The sequence below is a fragment of the Portunus trituberculatus genome, chromosome 50, assembly GCF_017591435.1.
Source record: "Portunus trituberculatus isolate SZX2019 chromosome 50, ASM1759143v1, whole genome shotgun sequence".
NCBI lineage: Eukaryota > Metazoa > Arthropoda > Malacostraca > Decapoda > Portunidae > Portunus > Portunus trituberculatus.
This window is the reverse complement of record NC_059304.1, coordinates 7779582-7794943: the sequence shown is the minus strand read 5'-3', so window position 1 is coordinate 7794943 and position 15362 is coordinate 7779582. Positions and strand designations below refer to the sequence as shown.

The 15362-nt window shown below is 38.2% G+C and overlaps 2 protein-coding genes across 7 annotated transcripts in view; both read left to right on the top strand.

The window, feature by feature from the left end:
• LOC123499502 overlaps nucleotides 1–7131 on the top strand; it is a 134073-nt gene extending 126942 nt beyond the window's left edge. For all 5 annotated transcript variants that reach the window (XM_045247550.1, XM_045247549.1, XM_045247552.1 and 2 more), the window contains one exon: nucleotides 2948–7131. In XM_045247550.1, coding sequence (XP_045103485.1) covers nucleotides 2948–3175 — 228 coding nt within the window. In that variant the 3' untranslated portion in view covers nucleotides 3176–7131. The remainder of the gene's footprint in view (nucleotides 1–2947) is intronic.
• A 5030-nt stretch (nucleotides 7132–12161) lies between these two features.
• LOC123499669 (glucose-6-phosphate exchanger SLC37A2-like) overlaps nucleotides 12162–15362 on the top strand; it is a 31598-nt gene continuing 28397 nt past the window's right edge. For both annotated transcript variants that reach the window (XM_045248029.1, XM_045248028.1), the window contains exon 1: nucleotides 12162–12365. In XM_045248029.1, coding sequence (XP_045103964.1) covers nucleotides 12178–12365 — 188 coding nt within the window. In that variant the 5' untranslated portion in view covers nucleotides 12162–12177. The remainder of the gene's footprint in view (nucleotides 12366–15362) is intronic.

The window sequence follows — 15362 nt, the reverse complement described above, 5'->3', positions numbered from 1 at the left end:
TATATATATATATATATATATATATATATATATATATATATATATATATATATATATATATATATATATATATATATATATATATATATATATATATATATATATATATATATATATATATATATATATATATATATATATATATATATATATATATATATATATATATATATATATATATATATATATATATATATATATATATATATATATATATATATATATATATATATATATATATATATATATATATATATATATATATATATATATATATATATATATATATATATATATATATATATATATATATATATATATATATATATATATATATATATATATATATATATATATATATATATATATATATATATATATATATATATATATATATATATATATATATATATATATATATATATATATATATATATATATATATATATATATATATATATATATATATATATATATATATATATATATATATATATATATATATATATATATATATATATATATATATATATATATATATATATATATATATATATATATATATATATATATATATATATATATATATATATATATATATATATATATATATATATATATATATATATATATATATATATATATATATATATATATATATATATATATATATATATATATATATATATATATATATATATATATATATATATATATATATATATATATATATATATATATATATATATATATATATATATATATATATATATATATATATATATATATATATATATATATATATATATATATATATATATATATATATATATATATATATATATATATATATATATATATATATATATATATATATATATATATATATATATATATATATATATATATATATATATATATATATATATATATATATATATATATATATATATATATATATATATATATATGTTAATTTATTCAATGAAATGATTTGACAGAAAATATTTACGATAATAATGATGATGATAATGGTAATAATAACAATGATCATTATTGTTATTATCATTATTATTATTATCATTATTATTTTTTTTATCATCATTATTGTTATTATAATAATAATAATTGTTGTTATTACTATTATTATTGTTATTATTATTATTATTATTATTATTATTATTTCTTTTTTATTATTATTTTTATTATTGTCATCATCGTTATTATTGCAATATTGCTAAGGTTTTTACAAAGTTTTTTTTTATGATAGTTGATCCCTTTCCTTCCCTCAGCCCTCACTCAAACCTCCCTCGTTCCCTCTTGTCATCTCCCTCATCCCTCTCTCTTATTTTTCGTCCTTGCCGTTGTTGTTGCATCCTCCCTTCCTTTCCCTTCCCTTCCAGCAGTACACACACCTCTCCATCCTTCTCTGTCTGTCTGAAATTATATATATATATATATATATATATATATATATATATATATATATATATATATATATATATATATATATATATATATATTACGATGCAGGACGAAATGTATTGATTTATCATGTGGTATGTACAGTCGCTGTCAGAAGTTGAGTACTGAGCTCCTGCTCTCATTCTGTGTGGCGTACTTTACCTCAGTCTCAAGTTCTCTCATCTGTTGAGAATCTTACGAAACTTGACAATTAGTTGATTTTCAACATTTAAGATCGAAGAAAGCACTGAGTGAGAGAGATGTGAGGAGAAAAAAACACAGAATTGAGTGTCGTGTTTCGCAGCTTCTGACCTCGACTGCAGTGTGAACGTCAGAGGAAAGGATCTTAAAATATTTGAAGAAAACAAACTTAGGATTGCGACTGTTTGCGATCTTTTCCTTTTCTTCTGTTCAGAGTGGATGTCGCTTTCTTTCTGTGCTGTTTTGAAAAGACAGGGAATATTGTCCTGTGTCCTTATTTTCCATTTTCTATCAGGTTTACGTGCGAAGAAGTCAGTATTAATGGTGGTGTTATATATTATTACCTTACTTGCTTTAGGGCGGTGATTCTCTCTCTCTCTCTCTCTCTCTCTCTCTCTCTCTCTCTCTCTCTCTCTCTCTCTCTCTCTCTCTCTCATCCATGAAGGTCAAGGAATCAGCGCGAGGTGTTCTGAGTCTCGTGTCTGTCGTTGTTTTCTTCACCATCTTTTTCTTTCAGAGTTCAAAGCTAGGTTGACGCTATCCTGTGAATGTCCAGTACTATCCTTCACTGTCACTCACTCTCGTTTCACTGTTCCAGGATGCAGCATCATGTCCTACTGGAAGCCCTTCTTTAGCCCCACCCCTTTGTCACCACCTTTCAGCCATTCCCCCCTTGAGCTACTTCATATTGATCTCCCAGCGCTCCCTTAACTTACCTCAAAAAGCAACACATGATATAGATGAACGAAGCCTTAATTTAGTTTTGCTTGATTCAGTTTGTTCCCTTTAGTGTTTTCTTTCTGTCCCAACTTTTTTTTTCTCTTTGTCTCTGTTGTTTTTCCTTCCTCCTTGTCTTGTTCTCTTCTTGTCCTCGTCTTATCTTTCTATTTCTTTTCTGCCGAGTTATTTTCGTTCTCAATTGTTTCTGTACCTTTTGTTTTCTTGAATGTTTACCTGCGTGGTGGTTTTGTTGCAGTAACTGCTTCGCTTACGTCCACGCTGTGATTCAGTTCTAAATTTATTCAGTCGCGTTTCCTGAAAAAAAAAAGTATGGTCGCCGTTTATGGTCGACTTATGTCGTACTATTTTGCAAAGATTCTAAAGTAAATTATTAAATTATGAGGTCCTTCAGATAAAAATCTAAACACATACTGAACTTCTAATTTGTTTGAGCTCAGTATTCAGTATCCTATTTCTGCCTTATATCCCACACTCCCTGTCAGGTGATCAGTGCCTCTCTTTATCCTACCAATATGTCTCTGAGTGTCTTCATCTCCGGCAGGTACAGACAGTAGAGCACGGGATGGTGGCAGGAGGGGGAGAAGGTGGTGGAGGTAGTGGTGGAGGCGGTGGAGGAGGGGGAGGAGGAGGAGGTGGAGACCATCAGCAACAAGACCAAGATACCCAACAAGCTGGGGGCATCATCGACAAGGAATTAGCCTTGGAGGGATTTATCAAGAGTCCGTCAGAGAGCGACGCGCTGCTGCAGTCCTGCTCCTCGCATCACTAGGAAGTCAAGAGTAACGTGATAGCTTCGTGCGACATCCTAGGCTCTTCTTGGCTGGGCCCTGGACGCCTGGCTCCTGCGCCATGCCGTTATTGTTGAGGTTCGGGCAAAGAAGAGGACGGCATCACCGAGGAGCCGCGCCGAGGAGCTGAGGGACGAGCAGCTTACCTGGGGACTAACTCAGCTTGGAGTTCAATTTCATCATTGCCAGACGTTACCTGATCCATAGATTATTATAGACTGGTGAACAGGACACAGTAGTTGATGTGATTCAAGAACGAGAACACTATGGATTATTTTGAATTAAGTCAACATAAATTAGTTGATTATATGAAATAGCTCTATAATGGGCTGACTAAAATCAATATAAATCATCTCCTGTTTGGTGAAAAAATTTCGTCAGTTAATCAACGAGCAAAACAAATTATATCATAAGTCAACTCCCAGCTTTGTACGATCTTTTCCCTTGGTGTGCCGTTGGTTGGCAGGTAGCGAAAATTCCACATATTCTTACTTATACTGCATGATTCTGAATTATCTAAACGTTTGTACTACAACCTAATATACCAGAAACAGCCATATATATATATATATATATATATATATATATATATATATATATATATATATATATATATATATATATATATATATATATATATATATATATATATATATATATATATATACATATATACACACACAAGTACATTCTATACTGATGTAAGACAAGCTCGTGTGTGTGTAAACCTGTGGGTTGCTGGCCATGGTGAAGGACCGAGTGTGTTGCAGTGACGTGCGATGCTTGTGTTGCTGACACATGGAGCTGTCGATGGACTGTACATGTGGAAACAAGTAGCCGGAAAAGGCATTCACGAGTGAAAATTTAAGTATTTGTCCCATACTGCACTGGACGCGATAAGCTTATGACGTGAATCTCCAAATTATTCAGTAATAGCGGCTAAGAGTTTAGAGGCTCATTTCTTTTTCTTTTTTCAAAGATATCTCTTTAAGCATTTCAGCATACAAATATTTCTATTTGATATTTACTGCGGCGCTCCGAATTGCGTCTTGCTGGTGTAAAGCGGCGATGGCGGTGGCTTCTTTGATTGTATACAGTCAGTGGCGTGTAGCAGTCCACCGCTGGTTGTCGCGTTGGTATGGTGGGTGGGCGGGTTGTTACTTGCATCCCTTCCCACCTCCTCTCATGAATATGTTGGCCGAGACGCCACACAGCCTTCCTGCGAAGGAGTGCTGTATTACGTAAACTAAGTAGAACTCAAGCCCCGCCTACCGTGCACTAGCCCAGCACGCCGCCGTTCCAGAGGGTGAGCGAGGCTGGTGATGAGAGTGACTCCAAGTATGGCATTTATACGCAGTTTTTACTGTTCCGGTCTGCCGTGCAGACTTTTATTATATATTAATTTCAAATGATATTTTTATATGCAGTTTGCATAAGCACAAATAAAGCAATGAATATGCTTGTCATTAATACTTGAAAAAATCTTACCTCCACATGGTCAGCAGCAGACGGAAGTGACCCTGGCGAAGATCAGTCGCCGTAAGATATCAGTAGACTGCTCCAGGTGGGTGCAGTCAGTGATGGAGCTTGAACAATAACTGTAAAGGCAGAGAGCTGTCCTGAACCCACAGAGTTCCATCGTAAAGGCCACGGCACCCCGGGCTCAACGCTTTGTAGCTGGTGGCACCTCCTCGGGACTCGCACAGCAAGCATGGTGTGGCGACACCTCCAACTCCACTCCTGCGGAGCTCAGTCAGTCACAAGAAAAGAGATGCGCCAAATTTATGATTGCAATTGAAGACGATCGTCAGGGAGCCCAGTCCCTGTTCCTTCGCCCCGCGCAGCGCCGTCACCCTGGACAAACAAATGGTCACATTGGTCTGTATTTCCGGTTTGCCGTTTTGAGTCTGGTTAAATCGTGAATAGATTTTTAGATAAAAAGCACCGTTCGATTATTCTCTAGTTTCATACAAACAAAAAAAAATTAATATCAGCACGATTGAATTTCGGGTAATTTATCAGCTTTATTCGTAAGTAGCACGGAATAAAGTAAACTTCTGCAACGTACGAGTATGTTAGCGCTTCACAAGCAGAAAGGTGAGCAGTGTTGTCAAGTGTGTGTCCGGTCGATAGACACGCTTCTCCTCGTACGGGCGATCCTGCACTTCACACACCAATACGCTGCCTTCCGCCTGCCCGTCATGTGTGTGTGTGTGTGTGTGTGTGTGTGTGTGTGTGTGTGTGTGTCTGTGTGTGTGTGTGTGTGTGAGAGAGAGAGAGAGAGAGAGAGAGAGAGAGAGAGAGAGAGAGAGAGGTGCTCGCCAAGGCGCTGCTCAAGCACTAAAAGGAGACCGGCAAGAAATAAACTCCAAATCATTATTTGGCTATGCTCAGTGAATCACTGAAATTAGTTGTCAGCCACCACCCTGCCTTGCTAACCCAATCAAAGAGACGCCTGGTCACGGGTGAGAGAGAGAGAGAGAGAGAGAGAGAGAGAGAGAGAGAGAGAGATTCGTGTTAATTGTTATATGTAAGGATGATATCCTTACAAATGTGTTGTAATATGTGTGTATGTGTGTGTGTGTGTGTGTGTGTGTGTGTGTGTGTGTGTGTGTGTGTGTGTGTGTGTGTGTGTGTGTGTGCGTGTTTGTCTGTGTGTTTAATTTGCTTAACGGCGTCCTGGTACACACAATATCATGCTTTTTATATAAAACTAGTAATCATTAGTTTAAGGACTATTTCTATTGAGAGTATTGCAGGTCTTTGTATAATCACTGTTGCTGCTGATTAAATCTTTTTTGACTTTTATTAAGATGAAACTTTCCTAAAAAAAAATAAATAATAATCTTTTGTATTCTCCATTTCCTCTATTTTTGTATGGCGCCCTCCTGTGAGTAATTAGCGAGTGCTGCTCCTCCGCCTTCTTAGCTAAACCTTAATATATCTCTTTGTAACTCCAAATTCGCTGTCTCTTCCCAATGTAATGGTATTAATGCAGCGTAATCCACTGATTTCACTTTAAACTCCTTACACATTCTCCTTTGAATCGGCATGTAAGTATTATTCTCATCCATGGCATATTTAAGCCTGACGACGCCCTGTAAGCGTTTCCTCGTATATATGAAGCCACAAGACAAAAAAAAATATTTCATGCGACAACTCATCATTATTTTCGTTTCTTTTTAATTAAATTTGTGGTTTGTTTTGGTTACCACATCACCGAAGACACAAACAAAAGATTCTTGCTTGGAGAATTTATGCAAGTGCTGTACCTTACACGGGGCTGCCAAGAAGACAGGCAGATGGAAAGAAAGGAAGGAGAGAGCGCACATGGCCGAGAGTTGCTGGCTGACTCCTAAGAACCTCACGCCTCTTGTTCCTTCTTTCCCTCCGCCTTCCTCCCACAGTAACCAAGCCTTCGCCTTCAGGGTGTCGCGGTCGTAAAGGAGCCTCCATACTGATGGCCCTGATTGTTTATGTGCGAGGGCGGTGACGTGTCCAGTGCTGATGTCGTAGACAGACTAATCTCGTGATTCCGACTGTAAAACTTTACGTTACATTTGTATTCATTTGTATATGATTACCATTTGTCGCTGTTTCAGTAGATACTTGAGGAGAAAGATATATTTTGTGAGATTACATTAATCTTCCCTGGAGCTTGTGAAGAAAGCTGTCTGTTAAAAAGAATTTAAAGACCTCTGAACCTATGACACTCATTACGGGTCTCCACGCAGCTAATAGTTTTCTGCCTGGAGACTTTATACTGCCATTCTACTACCTTTACTAGGCAACTTCAATATTGATTTAGTACACTTGTAGCACTCTTGTTGACGGGAGAGAATAATGTGTGCTTTACGACTGTACAAATTCCGTGGAAGCACAAATGTGTCCTCCAGTGTTCCTCAGAGAATAAATTCCTGGCCTATCTGGCCCCATAGACTGTCCTTTTTTTACCCTTGTTGGCTCGCCCCTCATGATGGTAGCATGTTAATGCATGCAAGGACGGGACAGACAATCACGGCCTCTATTGGTAACTCGTCTTTAGTCTCAGGAAGCAAATGTGTTCCCATACACTTGACAACAACATGAACGTCACCGATCTGAATGACATGACTGTTATCGTAGAATATCTTGCTATTAACCAGATTATGGAAACAGACATTTTATTTTGTTATTCTATCAAAGTTAACTTTATCGCAGTTTAACATAAGTTAACTTTAAAGTTAACATCCCCTGAAAAAATAATGTTACGCTAAACCTGTTTTTTTTTTTTTTTTTTCCATTATTCTTCTTCCTGGGATTCACTAATCAGATGTCAGTTGGCCTTCATGAAGCCTGGTATCTTTAATGTTATGTAAATGACATCCTGAGGAGACAAAAAGTGAATGACCGTAAGTCAAGTGGCATCTCCTCAGCGATGCTGCTGCTAGCTTGGTATGTGATGGGTCTTACCGCACTCACTTACTTAGGATCCCGTGAAGTCACTCAAATCTCTACCAGTACATCTTAGTCAATGGCAGGGAAGAGAGGAATTATGAGCGGTTTTTTCGTCTTTTCTTGGGATATATATATATATATATATATATATATATATATATATATATATATATATATATATATATATATATATATATATATATATATATATATATATATATATATATATATATATATATATATATATATATATATATATATATATATATATATATGACTTGGACGAGTTATGAACCACAGAGAGGTTTGTTAGCAATTTTGTTATTTATCTGTATTATCTTGCACCTCGATAAAAGTGCCATAGTTAGCCAATAACTATATATATATATATATATATATATATATATATATATATATATATATATATATATATATTTTTTTTTTTTTTTTTTTTTTTTAAGTGTTCTACATTTACTTCTAAATGTGCCACAATCATATTCATGATAACGCCTCTCACTTCCCCCAGACCTTGTCTCCGCCATTGAGATTGACCGCCAGCGACACTGACCAGAGCAGTGACATATCATGACCTGATAACACAACAGGCAGGGATCAGGCAACCCACACGCCCCGATCACGCCTGCCCTTCGCGGCACTCATACACCTCTTGCGGGGCTGTCATCGTGTTTGTGTGTGGGCGATTCACACTCCTGGTTACAAGTTATCTGCTACACGGCCGGGGAGTGGGGGAGGATGATAAAGGTGATTAGATAGATACTCATCCTCTCTCGGGAGGTCTTCAGGAGAATGTATTTACCGCTGCTTGCCTTGTGACGCAGTGAGATTATGTTCAGTTTTAAGTAATTCTTTTTTTTTTTTTTTTTTTTTTACGGTAAGGCCTGTATGCACAGTTGAAAAGTATGTAGTAAGCGCTGTTCAGCTTCCGCTCATTAGTGACCCCGGCAATTTTATTTATAGTAGTACCAATATTAGGGCCCATATCACCACCCAAGCTCATCTTCGGTGTAACTACCTAGAACCTGAGTATCATGGTGACATGTAGGTAACTTTAAACCACTCGACAAACGGCGAAGTGTTTTAAAGGCTGTACGAGGTGAGATTCGAACCTACACGCGGACGTCTTCCCTATCCCACGCTCACCACCTTATCAACTGCGCCACCGCCTCCCTAAATAATGCCATGTTAATCTCCATCTAAGAGAGAGAGAGAGAGAGATGATGATGATGATAAGGAGGAGGAAGAGGAGGAGGTATAACGATGATGAAGGAGAAGGTGCATGTGCAACCACAAGTGAATTCGACAGATGTAATCATCACGTGTGCCCCATGATCTCGGTATTCGGGAACTGAGACAGACCTCTGATAAGCCTTCTGGTTCTGATGGATGCTCTGTGATGACGCGTTCTGTGGAGTAGGTTAGTAGTGTTCTTAGTTATGGAGACCGTCTGTACGTGATAAGTGTTGCTTATGAAGCTACTAGAAGTGAAAAGTAGAGAGAAACGAGTTGGTAAACAAACATTCAGTACGTGTCGTATAATGGTATTCTTACAAAGATGCTAAGAGTATCAAATAGATTAAAAAGAAAATGGTGGTTCAGTATATAAATAGAAAAACTTAATCATTAGTATACTGTACAAGAACTTTCTTTGGTAGTTAGATAACACGCTAGGGAATCCCACAAATCTTTTTGAATTGTTAAGCTTTCTTTCCCTATACAACTTTGTCTCTCTTACTTATGTACGTACTCGAAAGAGAACAGTTATGGAACAAGAGTGTTAGCTTTTATAGCAAAGTTTGAAACTCTGATATCAATCTCAAGAGGAATAAATTGTCCATTTCAGATTAAATGATTAGATACTATTGGTGAAATAGAGCACATTCCAGTAAAATCTACGAACCGTCAAAATTTATGATGAGTTTGACTTAATGTTGGGTTCCTCAGCCACAACTATTATCGCCACTGGCAAGGAATAGCAAGACTGATAAGCTCATCAATGAACAAAAATTATGGACTATCCTTTGTCCGTTCGTTATCCACACAGCTGAGCCATGCTACCTAAGACACTACATGATCAAACTAAGCCTGCATCAGAAAATGACGTAAAATCATAGGCTATTTTTAATTACCGAATGTGAGAAGTCTTCGTATTATATTGAGTATAGTCTTTGCTGAGTGTAGTCTTTGATGACCTTCGCACCCATGAGAGTGGCAGCACCTCACTACTACGGCATTTAAACTCGTCTGCACATAACACAAAACAGTGTTAAAGGAATGGAATGGTGTAGGCTATTAATGGTTACTTTGGAAATATTCCCTAGTGATTAAGAGGTTATCAGCCGTCACAAATTTTGCTGCCACGAACCGATTCAGCTCTTGGAATAAGAAGGACGAGGAAAGGAAGTATCAGCAGGTCCTGAGGTCACGCACACGCGAATTCCGGTTGTGTTGCTCGCTAAGTATTGCTCAGCGACTAACGTCTCATTTTCACTGTCCTCTCACTGGAGATACAAGTGGTAAGTAAATCTTGTTTATTTTATCCACCGCTCTATATCTTCATGATCAGTTTCTTCCTTCTTTGTCCTCGAATGCTATGCCGTTTTGACAATGCTATATAAAACTGGAGCCAATATACTTTCACACAAACCGAATTTTTTCGATTCTCTTTACTCTGGGAGACTGTGATTTGGATTAGAAAATAGAGAGAAAACAATGTCACATCAGATGTTTTAGAGAAGTAGTTAGCTAAAGATCGCTGGAAACATGACGGCAGTTCACCGATAAGTCCCCTGACGTCATATATGGACGCCTTAATTCATTCATGGGCCAAGCCACCTCCCTAATCAAAACTTTCTTACAGTGACGCTAACCCTTATCTCTTAGATTAGGAAGTGAGGCTGAAGCTTCTTTGACTACACCAACAGACACAGACACTTTACTAAGCTTCACCCACTCCAACCTTGTATTGGTAAGCAGAACCATTCCTCAATAGTACAAAAATAATCAGCATATAGACGGGAAGATGGAGAGAGGAGAGGAGACGGTTCAGCACCTTAAGATTATTCACCTACATACTTAGTAAGTCACCAGTAGTGGAAAGGAAGCACCAAACAATCTGCACTTACACTGAAAGTTTGCCTGCATGCTTGAAAGAGTTGGACGGGACCAGTAAAGAATTAACGAATTTTGTCATGAATGAACTATGTGCGATATTGTTACATTTTTTTTTTTTTTTTAGTTTTGTCAACTCAAGAAATTATAAGGATCAATAAAAGTATAAACAATTAGGTGAGATGAAAAACTAATCAGAGAGAGAGAGAGAGAGAGAGAGAGAGAGAATGTAATTCACTGTTTGATCTGCTGCAGTCTCTGACGAGACAGCCAGACGTTACCCTACGGAACGAGCTCAGAGCTCATTATTTCCGATCTTGGGATAGGTCTGAGACCAGGCACACACCACACACCGGGACAACAAGGTCACAACTCCTCGATTTACATCCCGTACCTACTCACTGCTAGGTGAACAGGGGCTACACGTGAAAGGAGACACACCCAAATATCTCCACCCGGCCGTAGAATCGAACCCCGGTCCTCCGGCTTGTGAAGCCAGCGCTCTAACCACTGAGCTACCGGGCCGTGTGTGTGTGTGTGTGTGTAGGTGTACGTACGTACTGTACAACTTTATGTCGGTCGTCGGACACAAATTCAAACCCGAAGATCGGTCTATGAGCTCTGAGCTCGCTCCCTAATGGGAAAGGCTGTCTGGGTGACCAGTGGGCGACCGTGGTGAACACACACTCACACACACACACACTCGGCCTGGTAGCTCAGTGGTTAGAGCGCTGGCTTCACAAGCCAGATGACCGGGGTTCGATTCCCCGGCCGGGTGGAGATATTTGGGTGTGTCTCCTTTCACGTGTAGCCCCTGTTCACCTAGCAGTGAGTAGGTACGGGATGTAAATCGAGGAGTTGTGACCTTGTTGTCCCGGTGTGTGGTGTGTGCCTGGTCTCAGACCTATCCCAAGATCGGAAATAATGAGCTCTGAGCTCGTTCCGTAGGGTAACGTCTGGCTCTCTCGTCATAGACTGCAGCAGATCAAACAGTGAATTACACTGCGTAGTGTAGTGGTTAGCACGCTCGACTCACAATCGAGAGGGCCGGGTTCGAGTCCCGGTAAGCAGCGAGGCAAATGGGCAAGCCTCTTAATGTGTGGCCCCTGTTCACCTAGCAGTAAATAGGTACGGGATGTAACTCGAGGGGTTGTGGCCTCGCTTTCCCGGTGTGTTGTGCAATTGATGTGGTCTCAGTCCTACCCGAAGATCGGTCTATGAGTTCTGAGCTCGCTCCGTAATGGGGAAGACTGGCTGGGTGACCAGCAGGCCACCGAGGTGAAATTACACACACACACACATATACAGGCATTGAGTGCCAAGGTTTTCATGGTCTGAAAAGTAATCTCTCCATCTGGAGAATCTGGCAGGTCAGCCGCGCTCAGCTGTGGTCTCCCCTGCTGGCAGCCGATGGCCAATGCCTCAATTCAGTACTCACGTCACTGGCAAAGCTGCAGCGTGCGGAAGAGAAATATTCTGTGGGTGGGGCTACTTTTATTATCAAATTGGTGTTTTACTGAACACAATGGGCAAATTACCGCTAAGCATACAGGCCATCGAGTCAAGCTGCTGCGTGACGGTACCTCCCAGGAAGAAACAAACCCTGTAAGTAAGAGTAGAACACGTATGCGTATGTTTGTTGTTCCATCTTGTCTTGAAATGTCAACAAAGAACACGGTACCAATGGAGATGAGGCGTGATCACTGAGTAGTACGCAGTGTTGGTAATGCTGAAGACATGACTGTAAACAGTGAGGAAGAATGAGCGAGTTGTGAAATAAGTGGGTGAAACTTTGAATTACATTTTGATCTCATCGTGAGGAAGTAAAGTGGTAGGGGAAGGAATGGGAGGCGATGAATCATGAGGGTAGGGATTTAATCAAGGAGATTTGGAGTCCTATAGGTGTTACTACTGCTAGTTGCTTAATCATTCCTGCTGTTATATCTTTGTAGATTCAAAGTTTATCATATATCCCCAATTATGCCTTTTTTATGTTTATCGTGTAGTTTGTATTTTCGTTTTAGGATATAGCTATAGAAAATTATAATTGAATTATTATCCTTCCTGTATGTCTTGATAAGAAGTCCAAGAAATCTGCTCCCTCATTCCCTGTCCAACCCCTCCAAACCCAGCAAACAAGCTTGGGGGATCTGTGGGAAATTGGGGATTTGTGGGTGGATGAAAATAAATGAAACATGAGTTAAAAAAAATCTAAAGAAATTTCTGGGTAAATTTGCAGTTTGAGCCAATACACCTTATCTTAAATTTCTTTTTCCGTAAGTCTAACAAGCTTGGGGACCTCCTGGGAAAGTGTGGTTTTTGGGTGGGGAAAGCAAAAATTAGGCAATTTTGGGGGTCCGAAAAATCTAAGGAAAAAATACCCGTTTTTAAGAGAAAAAGGAAAATCACAAAATTCATGAGTACATGAGGACCCCCTACAACACTAACCTAACCCTAACATAAACCTAACCTACCGTATCCTTGCTTTGGGACAGCTTCCCTCCCCCCACACCGGTTCTCTTATAGCTTCACACAATATGCCCTATCTCTATCAATACCCCTCCTCACAATACCTTAACGAAAGGATGAAGGTCCTGGCTGGTCCTCTTCTCGATTGTACACTGACTTGCATCGCAGGAGCGATGATTTCCCAGTAATCAAATTCACAACCTTTATACAACTAGTGTCACTGGTGGCCATGGCTGAACTGCGCACACAGATGTCTGTGCACCTGTCTGCCCAGCTGTGCCCCGCCTACGAAAACATATAGCAAATTCCCATTGGCGCAGCTCGTGGTGTTAAGAGGTGGTGGCACGTCCTATAGACACAATAAGAATCCTATTCAGCAGTTACCCACAAACCCCAGCTAGAAACAAATGCAAGTCAGTGTACTGCTCATTTCTGAGTGTGATGGAGCTCCGTGGCTTGCCACAGCTCGCTGTACTTAGAGAAAACTCGCTGAACACTGCACATTTGAAGGCTTGTGCTGAAGTTATTACTAATTTCCGATAGGGTAAAATGGGGTTAGAAATGCTCGTAGAAGTGTGATGTAGATCGTGAGAATGTGTATAGTTACGTGTGGTGTATTGGCTGAAACTGCAATAATACCAATTTCCGTGTTTAGATAAGAGGAAATTTGGTATATTTCTAGATAATAAGTCTGCATCACCCACATATCCTTGAACAGGCTTGTAGGCCTGTCTTATTTGCTTGATCATAGTTGTGATGGCTAATTAATTATGACAGCAAAACTTTGAACCTGTATTCATACTAAATCTTCACCATCCCTCTGTTGTGCCCTAGTAATTCTTTCAAATCTCAAAGGCAAAACAAGATACTGTTGTAGTAGACTAAAGATTTTCAATATCTGTGACAAATCAGTTTCATGGATGCATAATCATTCCTGTTTGTTATTGATGTTAATATTTAGGACAAGAGGTAGCATTAATTAATGTAAGAGATAGCATTCACCTGACTGTTAGGTTCTCATTTTCTTCTCTTATTATTTACATGAGTAGGTTGATATATAATCTTAGCTTAATTGGAATTTCATGTAGTTCTTCAAATTTGTATTTGAAAGAATCTAGGAGCTCAAAGTTTTTTTTTTTTTTAGTTATTTTATTTTGTTCTTATGATTATAATGCTTGTTTTGGCTTGATATATTTTGGTACGGTATTTCTTTTCTAGAGTACAGAGATTAAAAAATTATGTATTGTTGTCATCTCTAGTTATGCAAACATCAGTTTTCAGACAAAATGCTCTCTACAAAAAGTTGTAACATTTAGCCTATGGATGGTCAAGGAAATTTCAGTCCAGCATACCACTGTCCTAATTCTGTTGACTCTTAACTGTGTGGTATTGCTTTCCATGATTCATATGAGATCCTTACTATTTCATGCAAAAGTTAATGACAAGAGCTGTTTGCCCTTTAGTTATTTTATTAATACAAACATTTGATTGTTACTATGTCATCTCCTGACCTTGAGATCCAGTTGATGAGTTGAGTCGTGTCACAGTAGCACCTATCATTGACAGTAGATACTTATAACGTTTCTGTCTCATTGCATGAATACTAGTGCCATGCCAGCCTCTTTAATACACATAGGGATATTTTTCTTTACTTAGACTTAGGCCCCTTTCTTAGATCAATTCATAGTTCCACCCTACCAACGATTTTCTGATGTGGCTTATGTTTATCTGGTTAGATATATAGTTGGTTGATATATTGAAAATTCTCTGAAAATACAAATTACAATGGCAGTAGCAGCTGTCATGCGCATTGTTTTGTTATTGGTGAGTATCTAGTGTTGCCAACAATCAAGAGTTACTAACCAAACCCAACATTATAACTTTTTACCCAGGGAACTATGGCCCTCCCCTGGACTCCCTCAAAGGTTACTAACCAAACCCAACATTATAACCTCAATTTAGTACCTCCCCACCCAAAACAAAATCCCTAATTTCCTAGAGATCCCCCAAGATCATGAGGGATGAGAGCTAGACATAAATTGAAAAGAGTCATAGCTTGAAAACTATCCATTTATGATGGAAATTATGTAGAGCATCAATCAATTCACTGCATTTCTTACCAGAAAAACATAA